The sequence below is a fragment of the Ctenocephalides felis genome, unplaced genomic scaffold (genome assembly GCF_003426905.1).
Source record: "Ctenocephalides felis isolate EL2017-DRISC unplaced genomic scaffold, ASM342690v1 CF-g0.4_SCAFFOLD_01604, whole genome shotgun sequence".
NCBI lineage: Eukaryota > Metazoa > Arthropoda > Insecta > Siphonaptera > Pulicidae > Ctenocephalides > Ctenocephalides felis.
In genome coordinates, this window is record NW_020537758.1 from 24,824,362 (window position 1) to 24,837,519 (window position 13,158).

The following is a 13,158-nucleotide window of genomic DNA, read 5'->3' on the forward strand; positions in this document are numbered from 1 at the left end:
GAGCCAAATCCTATCAGGCAAAACATAGTTGACGAAATTCGATCATGGGCTATTAATTTCAAGGTGAATCATCAACAACTAAATCATTTGTTGCCAATTTTGAAAAAATATGGGTTAAATGACTTGCCATCATCAGCTAAAACTTTATTGAAAACACCCCAACATATACCAATATCAAAGATGATGAGTATTCGTGAAACTGAGGGACAATACGTACATTTTGGCATTGAAAAAAATATTATCAATGTTCTGGAAACAATGCCAAATGATACTTTTGTAAATAATCATATAGAGTTAATAATTAATATTGATGGTCTTCCATTACATAAAAGTACCTCCAAACAGTTTTGGCCTATATTAGGAGCCATATTTTTAAAAAATTGTAAAATAAATCCTTTTCCTATAGGTATTTTTTATGGTGATAGTAAGCCTAAGGATGTTGGAACTTATTTAACACAATTTATATATGATATAAATCATTTATATACTAATGGCATCAATTACCAAAATAAGCTTTTCACCATTTCTTAAGATGTTAGAATTTACCCCACATAAAACAATTTCACATTCCGCAAAGCATTATAATTTGTAACACTAACATTAACATTAAACTTTTAGTAGATGTAATTTATAATGAATACATGGTATATTATTTATCCATATTTATGTAGCCAGGGGCATATATACAAGAGCATAGTTACTTACAATATATGGCATGCATATATTAAATGCATGTGAAGGGACTGGTGCAAAATGAAATATAGATATATACTAAGAGATCCTTAAAGGCACTCACATTATAAAATACAAAGTATATATAATCCATATATCTTAATTTTTTATACTCAATATGCCAAACTTGTAAAAAATTATGAGCTACCATTAGTATCCATTTCCTCGAAGTTCCAATTATCCATTTTCATCACATGCTAGTAGAGAAAGATTTGAAAAAGTCCCATTCTCAGTAAAATTGAGCTTAATTGAGGATGTTAATCCTAATAGGGAAGCACGTGCAAAAATAAAAGTTCTTAAAAATTGTACTTGAAAAATAAGATACGCTCGCCAGAACAAGTTCGAGCCAAATCTACAGTTACATTGTATGGCTCTTAAACCATTTCAACCTTCACCATTGGTGTATTTGCTTGCAATTTCACTTTTCTTGAGCTCGACTGTCTACTATGCACAATATAATAATAATAGAAGAACAATTGCTAACCTCGGCAAGCAATTATATCAGCAGAGAGCCGAGCCAGATCAAATCGAGAGAAGATATTTCATATGTGTTTATACATGCACCATACGGGGAAAACGACTTGTAGTGGTGGATGACCTATGATGAAAGAGAGTTGCCAATAAACTAATGGATAAAAGTTTTTCGATCTTACATAAAAATATCTTCAAAATATTCGAATTACAAAAAGATAATACGGTCTTATACCCAATCCTGATACCTTAGGCAAATACAAATTTCATAAGCGCAGCTATCTCTATTGATAGACAGAAATAAATTCACTGACAAAAAATAAACAAAAAATGGAATATGTTATGTTAACATATTTTTATTAGTTTACGTTATAATTTTATTTATATGATACTAGACACTCCTGCGATTTCATGCATCCGAGTATGAAAATTTACCGAAGTTTCATCGAATACCACAAATTTGCATATGTACTCGCATAAGAACGTTCAGTAATTTAATATTGTATTATATACATTTTGCATATAAAACTGGAAACGATATGGTAAATATCATAGTCTACAATATAGCTTGGTCCTTGGATGAAAATTATTTTCATTTATTTATTTTGCACAATTTAAGAAATGTCCACTGTATTATTTTAATAAAATGAATTATTATATTAAGTTATTGTATATAATCTTTTTTTACCGTGAGTGTATAAAGATTATTATATTGCCAAATCATAATTGATTGAAATAAATTTGCTTTATTTATTTATAATAATAATAGAACGTAAAATCGACACAAATTTATTTGCTCCAATATTGGAAAACGTACAATTACTGTTTGAGATATATGTTGAAAAACAGATATTGCTGTATACTAAATAATACCACAAAATAACAATCCAAAATAAATACCACAAAATATATCAAACCATAAAAAATTCAAGTCTCAGCTAACGGTTAACAACAGGTGAAAGTGAAAGGAAAAGGCGCTACGCAGCTGTTTCAAAATAGATATAAAACAGCATATCGTATATAAGAAACAAAATAAGAAACGACGCATATCTTTCTTGGGAACAGTTACATCTCCCTACTCTAACAATAAGCATTCGCTCAAGAACGAGAAGACTTTGCGATTTAGCGAGATCTATGGTGATTTTCGAATTTTATTCATGTTAACATAATATATTCCATAATTTAATTTTTTTGTGGGATATCATATAACAGCAAAGTCTTAATTAAAAAATATTGAACTATTGAATGCGCGAATCTTATGAATTAGTATTCAGAAATAAAGAACGATCTTGGTTTTGACAAAAAAAAACAAACTAGGAAGTACAGCTGAGGAATATTTTCAACATTTCTTCATTCTAATTATCTCCTTGATAGGTTTATTCATCTCATGTTTCCAAATAAAAAAAACTCGGTCGATTTTCACCTACATATTTGCAACATCACATAGACCATGCATAAACGTTGTTCCATTGTTTACAGAATAATTTCACGATTTATGTTAAACCTTGAAAACGTATGATTCATATGCTTTAATTCTAAAAACAATTGTTCAAGAAACTTCATACTATGTACTGTTTGTTATTTGTCTAAATTTCCATATGTAGACTTTCCAATCTGAGAAAAGCTTCCCTTATAAAATAATTTTATGAAGTTACTGAGGAAATCAGCACCCGAACGATAAATCTATTTAATTGAACGCAATTGATACTCAAAGGTATTTATTTATTCTTGAAAAATAGCGGTTAAATCATTTGTTTAGTCTCGACCACCGCGAAAGTAATGCAAACCTCCAATATTCAATTTGCAACATGAACGAAGTTAATGATGATTAATTTCCCTATCTATTTCTATCCTCTCACCGTGATGAATTAAAGAAAATATGCGCAAATCACCGCAATAAAACAGTACGCGTGCGAGTGGAGCACATATAAACGGTAGGAAATAAAATTATAAGCTTCATGTATGATGGTCGTAATTAACGCGCACTAGTAACATATTTGCATGACTCACATCAAATAATTTATATAAGAACTTTCACTTTGCGCAATTTATCGGCTTTGATATACCGTCGCGGAACAATTATTTTTCAGCATACTTTCAAACTAACTTAATCTTCGAACTAGTTATGAAACATCATCACACACTAAAAATGGAATATCGTAATCAATTCAGTGTGAAGAGTAATGATTCAGTGTAATAAAATAAAGTAAAATCTGTATAATATAATATAAAAGTTTATATTTAAAATATATTCATCACAATTTATATTATTTATTTAGTTATTTTAATTCAAACATGTTGTGGAAGCTACTTTGATTTAGAAGTACTATCTTCTTTATTTTCTTCTTCAGTCTTTTCATCACAGGATTCCTCTTCTGATTCTGTTTCTTCATAATCCTCATCTTCATCTGATCCCTCTTCATCTTCATCATCTTGAGCTGAATAACCAGAATATCCGTAACACTCTACTGGAGCATAACCACCTAAAAATGGTTAATTTTATCTTACTGTATTTCTGTTTATTACGATACTTGAACAGATGCCTGTGCATTTTCACACTTACTTTCATTAGTAGTTCCACTATAATATCCATAACTATAATCCTCATCATCTTCAGGTCCAGCTTGGCCTTGCCGACCAAATTTATGACTACGAGCTACATAAAATGATTAATATACCATTTAAAATCATTGATATATGAATATAAATATACTTACTCGACATGCTAAGATCTTTAGTCTGTGAAGTATCATAATTGCACTTAGGACATGGAATTGGTTTATTTTTATCATATTTGAAACCTTTGCGTTTCACGTGATCATCACAATAACACGTTTTGCAACGCAAACAAGAATATTGACCTAAACGATTGCATGATTGACCTAAAAATCATGACAATATTATAGAAATGTGACAATGCATACAGGTAACAAATTATGGAACCATTGAACCATGATCAAACAATAATAATAATTTTGAATTAAGGGTAAAATTATTATGTATACATCAAAACAAATGTAAATACTGCAACAGAAATAGATTCTATAATCTATTTCTTCTAAATTAGAAGATTATTTTTCGTTATATATTATGGATATAATATATATATAAACTTGAGATATTGACTAATGCGAAAACGGAAAGAATTTCCATACGATTGTGTTAATCATGTTCCAATAGAAACCTAATGTAACTAATGATACCAACATTTAAAGTTCTCCGATTCTAATACTTGACAAGAGGCCTGGTGTTCAAATTGATCATCCTCACATAAGAAGTTGGAACAAAATGAGCAACGAAACATTCGTCCACCATGATCCCATACACTGCGTTCACATTCAATACAAACAGCATCTTGTAATGGACAAGAGCAAGCATGTGTCTGTAAACATTTTCGGCCATGGCAAACCCAAGCTTCACAAAAGTCGCAAATAGCTCCAACCATACCAAGACCTGTTGTAAAAACGCCAGCATGGCGAATAACACAATCTCCAGTTTTTAACATACATTTAACTTTGCCACATTGAGCGCAAATTGGTAAACGTTGCACGCTCTGGCAAAAATAACAAAACGCTCTAGATTTTTGTTTTCTAAAAGACATATAAACAATTATTTATCTAACAAAATGAAAAATACATGAAAATATTTGCATAAATTAGCTAGGAGCTATACATTATTCTATTAAATACTATATAGACAATAAAATAAATATATAATATAATACTTCTAAACAAAACCTAACCTCTGGCACTTCTCGCATTCCATGGGGGCATTGCATGGAAATTTAGCTAAGTCCATATTATCTTTAGCCATACGAATTTCTTTTTGACGGAGCTTTTGCTTCTCCGCCTTTTTTCTTTGTCCAGTTTTCTTTTTCGGCATTTTTACACTATTTTTTATTCACTTATTCACAAATTAAAGAACAGTGAAATGACATATGTGGTTCGATTTGACGTATAAGTTTGTGCGATGCGAACTGCGGTAAGAGAGAGGCCAAGCTACCAACGTAACAAAACCGCAAAGGAAAAAAAAAATTCAACGCATTAACGTTAAAATTTAAAAATAATGATATAACGAGTTTAAACATAAAAAATAAAGAATAAAAATTCAGTGTATATATAATAAAGTTACCTATAATCAACACTTTATATATTTCTTACAAATTTTATTATTATTAGCCTAGCCATTTGCTCAAACTTCAGCACGTTTATTGTTGAAAACTTCATTATACAACTTAATTTGGTTTGGTTTATTTATCAATTGTTGTTTGTTTGCTACACATTGAACAGGAGATTATTGCTCTTATTTTATTACAAAGTATTTACGTTATGTACGTTGTGTTTTTTTGAGCCTTCTTCATAAAGTTTTCCAAGTGAAAATGAAGAAATAGATAAACTAAAGAAGAAAACATGGGAATTGAAAGTCTGGGCACAGGACACCATTTGACACAAGCAGGATTTATAGAAATAAAGTGTGAATAAACCAGGAAAAAAGAAGGGTAAGTGAAATGTGCAAGGCACCAATAATATATATTGATAATCTCTAGTACAGTAAATGAAAAAAGTTATAATAATTGAAACTTATCTTTTTTGAACATATAAGAACCATACGTAAAAGCAACCTATTTTTTTATATATGTTATCATGATTTCTTATCCCGACCCATAGGCTGAAAAATTGATCTCTAGTTGTTGACATGTGATGTCTCTCACAAAATAAAGCTAGTCCAAATGACGTTGCCGGAGTCGCCCTCGTCCGCGAGTTTTCCCACAAGGGAAAAAGTCAATAGTATTGTGCAAATGTTATATTTCTGAGGCACATAGCCATACAGTATGCATGTGTAAGCGACTCACTAGGAAACTTAATCACACGCTGTGTGATCATGTTTTCCTAGCGATATGTGTAGGTTTTCAGAATTGATATTGTGATTATCTATATAAATATAGAGTCTTCAAACATGCAACATTTTTTACCATAATTTGGAGAACATCTTTTTAATTTACTCTTATGACATATTATTTGCTATAAGCTGATGATTACCAAATCTAAAGTTAAATAAAATTGTCTTCTTCCAATTTCAATTCGTATTTCGATGCATGCAATTCTAAAAATTGAGACTAATTAATTAAGCTCTAAGAATTACTTTTCCGTTAGTTCTTCAACCTCTTGTGAAAATATACACCAATTTAATATCCCTACTATATTTTTGCTTTGATATTTGTAAAGTGAAATGCTGGCCGTTTCAAAATGTCCTGAAAATTCACTAAAAATAAGAAAGCGATCTACTAAAGCACGAAGCTGTAAAGCTGCTTCATTTTATAATGAAACTTTTCAATTTACTACCCTTACATGATCGAAAATTAAATGGTCGAAAATGTTACAATATTAAAATTTTTTTTTAAGGCTCTATGTTATTTCTGATTCTAATATACTGATTTTGATAAAACAATACATACTCTACAATCAGAACTTGAGAGTCCTATGAGCTATTGTGATAATACTTCTTAATATAATATCAAAAGGTCTTTTGATGGCATTCATAATATGCAGAATATGATTAAAAAAAAATTGGTCAATAATTTTTGAATTCAACCCATCTATATACGGGTAGGTACTATAGATTTATTTCAAATTTCAAACATTATATTATAATATGAAAAATCTGCTTCCATTAATATTATGAGGAACATTTAATGCCAATGCCAATATAATTAATTTAATATTCAGCTAAATAAGTACGTTTTTTAAAGTTGAATGTAATTTTTTAATATTGCAATATTGGAATATCTCTGTAAATAGCTACGTCTTTATTGATTTATAAAATTATAAGGATTTATCACACGACAATGCATATAAATAAAAATAAGTAAAGTTAGTCTTTAAGCAGCCTGAAGAGTTAGTTATATAAATATTTGTACCACAACTTTGAAAATACAATCAATCTATTAATATTACTATCATAATATAAAAAAAATCATTTGCGATTTCTGTGGAAAAAAATTCAATATAATTTACTATTAAATTAGCGCATTACGTGATCTCAATTATATAACTAGAAGAGAGGAATACGATAATTTACTGCTTTTTTATTATACTACATTACACTTCTATTTCTATAGAAAATAATTGGTAAGCGTCACTTCCACGTTTGATTATTTCGTTTATTTGCCAAGCACTTTATTGCAATATTTCATATCAGGGACATCGATCTGTATGTTTAGTCAATAATAGACTATTTTTCAGTAGATTTTTTTTATGAAATCAAATATTGAATGAAAATGATGGTTATTTGCTGAAGGCAAAATTATATAATCCGTCATATACGATTTTTTTCAATCGATTAACAATTGTAAACCAACTTTAAAAACTTTTATATTCGATTGAATTTTTAATTTGTTTAGTTATTAATGTATTTATCTTTCAATTGCTAGTTTTTTCCCATTAACAGTCAAAATTTATATCGGCTCTATTTTGTATTTGTTTTATTTTGTTTTAGAATAAAAATCATAGCTTTTATGAAAACATTTAACAAATATTTTTGAACAGACATGATTTGAAACAATAACTCAATTTTCTTTATGTAAGTGAACGTTACGTAAAAATCTAAATGAATATTGGCAGATGAAAATCTGAACATGTTTTCCGACCAAAACAAAACAAACAAAATTCCATTCAACGTCGCAATAGTTACAAGATTACAATATCGAAAACATTTGCAGGCGATGGACAGCCGGCAATCCCCATTATCGGCATTTCCCTATTATCCACGAAACGGTCACAAAGACACAGTCTACATTGAAAGTATAATTTAGAGGAAATAATCCAAATGAATGCATCGTATTTTAAAGTCAAAGTATAATATAATTGTTTTTGTTGTTTTAGAGCATCAAAACTATTGCATAATATTAAGCTGCATTTCAACATCGCTATCTAATTTATAAGCTCTTATATTTTGTCTATAAAGTACGAATAATAAAAGTTAAAAAAGTCTTATTAATCATTTAGTATTTTTTATTGATTATTCAATAATATTCGTTGACTGATTAATTACGGTACGGAAAGTTCCAGCAATTTGCCTTGAAGCTCAATAGCAGCTATACAGAAAACCCCTATTTTCTAATAATCATTTCAGTAATCATCATCAGTAATAATTTTTCATCACTTTTCAGTCAATAAATGAATATTTTTTTATTGAGTTTTTATTTTTAATTGGGAGTTCCAAGAACGTCTTTGTTAGAAAGCAATGATGATTTCTGAAATATAGTATTTATTTTTAAAATTGAACGTTATTAAAAGGCAGAACAACGGTTGCCTTCTAATTGGGATATTGCAGCAATACCCGAAACATTGATTCCACTTGATAATGTATTACCAGCTAATTTTCAAGTAAAAACCGATGTCACTACTGCTTGGCATCAGGTTGTCCGAGACCAAACCCGTGATTCTAAGTGCTTAGCTCTAAAACCACTGAACTATTTGGAATCCCAATTTAATATAACAAAACGGCATTATTTTGATAAAAAATAGAGCAATTAAAAGAAAACTACAAGAAACCGTTAATTTCTGTACCCACGGAAAAATGACCGAAAGAATGTAATAGTAGTTGTGGTTTTAGTACAGAAAATACAATTTGAATTGCTTTTTTGTGGTTTGAAGACACTTGTAAATAAAGATGAACAACCCAAAACTTATGAAAAGACCAATTCTAAACTTTGATTTGGAAAATTATTTAATTTATTTATTTATTTATTTAATATGAAAATTACGTTTCAAAATACTATTTATTATTATTGCAACTAGAAATCTGCAATACATACTGGTAATATATCCGTCTATGTACACCTGGGTAATTTACATAATCGACAAAAATGCGCCTAATTTATTTTAACTAGCCTATTCCTGCCTAGAAATAAATTTAAATTCATCGTAAGCTGCAAAGTTAGAAATACAGTGAACACTTTCAATCCGAGGATAGGGCCCCCTATTATATATTGCTCCTGTCAGTCCGCTACGAAGGCTACGGAGAAACAATAAAAGCCCCGCACAGCGTGGATGGCGCTAAGCTCAGCTGGAAATCACAATTGACACAGTTACACCCACTCGACGCATTCGATCATTTAATTAGTGAACTTATTTGTGCGATACGAAAACCTACGCATTTTCAAAACTCTATCATAGATTAAAACACTAATAGAAAAACTCATAGGGGGTGGAAATAGTCACATGTTCTCTGTCCTGTATCACTTCTTAGGGAAACTTGCCTTGGAAATATAATGCAATTTCTCAAAGATTGTTGGGGTGCTGTGGCTCGAATGCAGATTTGTAGTCCAAAAGCTTTATAGTTCACTTTATCAAGTTTCTGCATTTTCTCTTTTCTCATAAGTCGTCAATATTAAGGGGCACAACTAGTGTAACCGTCTAAGAAAAGGTGATTTTTGGGAATTTATATTAAAAAACTACTTTATCAATCATTTCAAAATTTTAGGAATATATTTATACATGTTTTAAGAATACATAGTAAAGTTAAAAGAAGAAAAAAATTAAATATATATTAAAGAGAAATTATTAGAATATATTAAATATGACGATAAATAAGTTATCGTCGATCTCCAACGGCTCGACAAAAAAAGGCCCATCACTGCTGCAGTTATTCCGGCCTTCTACGTGGATGAAATATTTTAAAAAAAAATTCTCGTTAAACTAGATAATATTGTCTGTAAAATGAACTACGATAAAGAAAAAAATCAAAAATTGACAAAATGACGGAATTTTTTTAAAAAAAATCGAATTTTACCCAAAATTTTGGTCGTTTTTGGACTGCCAAAATTCAATTTTTGATCCGATAAAAAAATCGATAGTTCATTTTACAGAGAACTATATATAGAACATGTAAAAAAAAATTGATAGTGATCGGATCATTTTTTTTTGAGTAATCGCTGCAGCAAATTCGGAAAATGCTGTTTCGAGAAAAACGCGTTTAAAGATTAAATGATCGTTATACTATATACTATATATATACTCTTTAAATGGCTGTAACTCAAAAACTATACAAGATATCGATTTAAAATTTTGGTATGTTTAAAGGTATAACCTATCGAAATATGGAAAAATTGAAAATTCGATTTGACTAGTTGTGCTCCTTAAAACTGAACCTCTTCTGCGTGAAGCTGGTGAAAGGTGGATTTTCTAGATCCTTAAAACTGTACTTGACTTCTTTTTCCCGCTCTTTGCAGTATTTCTCCATTTGTTACCAAACATTCAACATTTTTACATGTTCGTTTATGGCATTACGCCTTATTATATATTACAACTTACATTCCCATATTTTTCTTTGACACCAATTTATACGACTGGATTCCGACACCATAAGTCAGTCGCTCTGCTGCTTTATTAATTCCGCTGGGGTTGTTGGGTACGTGAGAAATGGTATCTCGTATAACATTCTGAATATCGGAAGAACAAATTAGGCGATTTAATTGGCAACCTCTCAATTTACGTATCATGAATATATGATATCGGCGAGAAAAGACTAACAGGCCAATTCACAAAAGTTTAGAAATTTTTAGCTGAAATTATGAACGAAATGAATAAAAAAATTACATATTTATACGATTTTTCGATTGTGATACAATTGTTAGGATGGAAATGAATAAAATTTTAATAGATCCATTGTATACATTATATACATATTGAAAATCTGCTGAACAAAATCGTCAAAGTCACTCTATTTTGTTACGTAACTATAACTTTTAGTAACAAATTCTTGTTATTAGGAGAAAATTATGACTACCACTGGGTAGAATTTTAAAATCCCATCTCTACACGTAAGTCACCAAAATTTAATTCTATTCCAAGCAGATTCCAATTGGAAATATATGAGATGGAAATATATGAGTAAAATTTTTGTATACCTCGGTAATATTTTTAATAATAGATACATTAAAATATTGAACGTATATTAGTTTTGTACTTATTTGGTAGATAATCAATTATAATATTGCATTTTATAGGAAATATGAAGTGTTCTGCACAAAAATTAGAATTTATTTATTTATTTTTTTATTCATAAGCAAGCCGTAATCAATAATAATAGATATTATTTCAGGCTCTTGTCAAGCTTATTCATAGTTATTATATTAAAATGATAGTAATTTTATAATAATCATAGTAGCTGCACGAATTTCGCTTCTGAAAAAAAAGAGCTGAAAAAAAGCATTCGAACATTAAATACATCAAGTTCATCATATTAAAGTCTATTTGACCACCAGTCAAGCTCAAAATTCTTGCACAAGGTTGAAAGTTATACTCATTTAAAACCATAAAAAATTTAAATTAATAAAATAGCAATAAAATTATGTACTCATTGAAGAATGTACTCATTAAAGAATATGTACTCATTGATATTCAATATGTCAATATTTAGTATTTTTCTTATTTAGTATAATCGTTAATTTTTATATCTCGATATAGAAGCCTGAAATAGAATTTACTATCAATACACCATGGATGAAATTCTGCCACAAAACCGATATATAATTTTCCGACCGAAACCCCCGTCGCGTTTGTAAAAAGCATTCCCTTATAACTAAAAGCCCTAAATACAATCAATCGAACAGAAATACACACCTCGTACTCGTAAACAATATCAGCTTTTCTTTTTCCATAATAGTAATATTTCAGTTGTGAAATATATTATATTCAAATTGTTTCTGTAATTGATTATTTATTGGTTATTATTTCATGGTTATCAATTGCAAATTAATTGCTTTGTTTGCAAACTTGATCAAAAACGGATTAGAATTCTGGAAGTATTTGTAATTAATTCTAACTTACATTCTGAAGTTTGAATAGATTTTCCTACATCTTTCTTTCAATTGATAAACTTTGTTCATTTTTTTACTTCCTATATACAACATTTATATAATTTTCTCTTTGAAATGAAAATGCAAATTCAATTTTTCATTACTAGCGATTTACAGTGAGATGCAGCAAATCAAATGTCAAAACTTATAAAATAGTACTTTATAAAATATCTGAAGTTCTTAAATATCTATGAAGGACTTTATTAAAAAGATGTAACAGAAAAATTATTTATTTTATGTATTTTCTTTGTAATATGTCATTATTACATGTCAATATCATTTTACAGAAAATAATTTTAATTTTATATACATATACATAAACTATATACATATATCTAAAGATTTAGATAAAAGCATGTATTTATATTTATCTATATATGAATAATATATTATTAAATTTGATAATTGATTTTCATATATAATAAGTAAATAAATAAATTATTTGCAGTGTTTTATAATGTTCAATATCTATACAATTATTATTTTTACTACAATTCTTATTGTTTAATTGAAGTTTTACAAAATATATTGAACTTTTTAATATTTGAATTCTCTTTATTTAAATTTTTTATATTTAAGCACTAATGTTAACGTATAGACATATTATTAATATTCTAGAACTTATGTATTACCATTACCAATAACAGTTCATCTTTTTAACCAAAAATAAAGGAGAGTTAGATTTGAATTTAAACTACAAATAATTTATGCGTATTTCCTGATTGAATAAATACATTTATTCATTAAATATGATTGATTATTTTCATCATTCATTATTCATTCATTCGGTCAAATTCAACACTATGAAAAATACTCTCGATTTTTTGGGAAACAAGTTTTGAATCTCTAGTTATCAAAATGATATCAAATATAGTGTTCTAAGCTGCGACTTCTGATCGATGCTTGATTTATTAATAACGATAAAACGAATATTTGTCCACAAGAAGTAAAAAAAAGTTGATCGAGTGAAATCGATATAGTCTGGTATTATATGATTCGATCAAAATGTCGAAGATCACGTAGTAAACTATCTCGAGCTTTCTCCATCGAAAGGAGTTGGTTCTTGAGAGTTCGTCGGTAACTCGAGCAATGCA

The 13,158-nt window shown here is 28.9% G+C and overlaps 2 protein-coding genes across 2 annotated transcripts in view; both read right to left on the bottom strand.

Annotated features, from left to right (window-relative positions):
* Positions 1-13,158, bottom strand: part of LOC113373551 — a 56,378-nt gene that overhangs the window by 23,490 nt on the left and 19,730 nt on the right. The window lies entirely within an intron of this gene.
* LOC113372556 (zinc finger protein 330 homolog) lies at positions 3,508-5,163 on the bottom strand. The gene is made up of 5 exons (XM_026612902.1): positions 4,946-5,163; positions 4,411-4,793; positions 3,921-4,085; positions 3,767-3,859; positions 3,508-3,686 (listed from the first exon to the last, which is right to left on the bottom strand). Exons 1-5 carry the CDS (start codon positions 5,083-5,085, stop codon positions 3,511-3,513), a joined length of 957 nt encoding a protein of 318 aa, XP_026468687.1. The 5' UTR covers positions 5,086-5,163; the 3' UTR covers positions 3,508-3,510.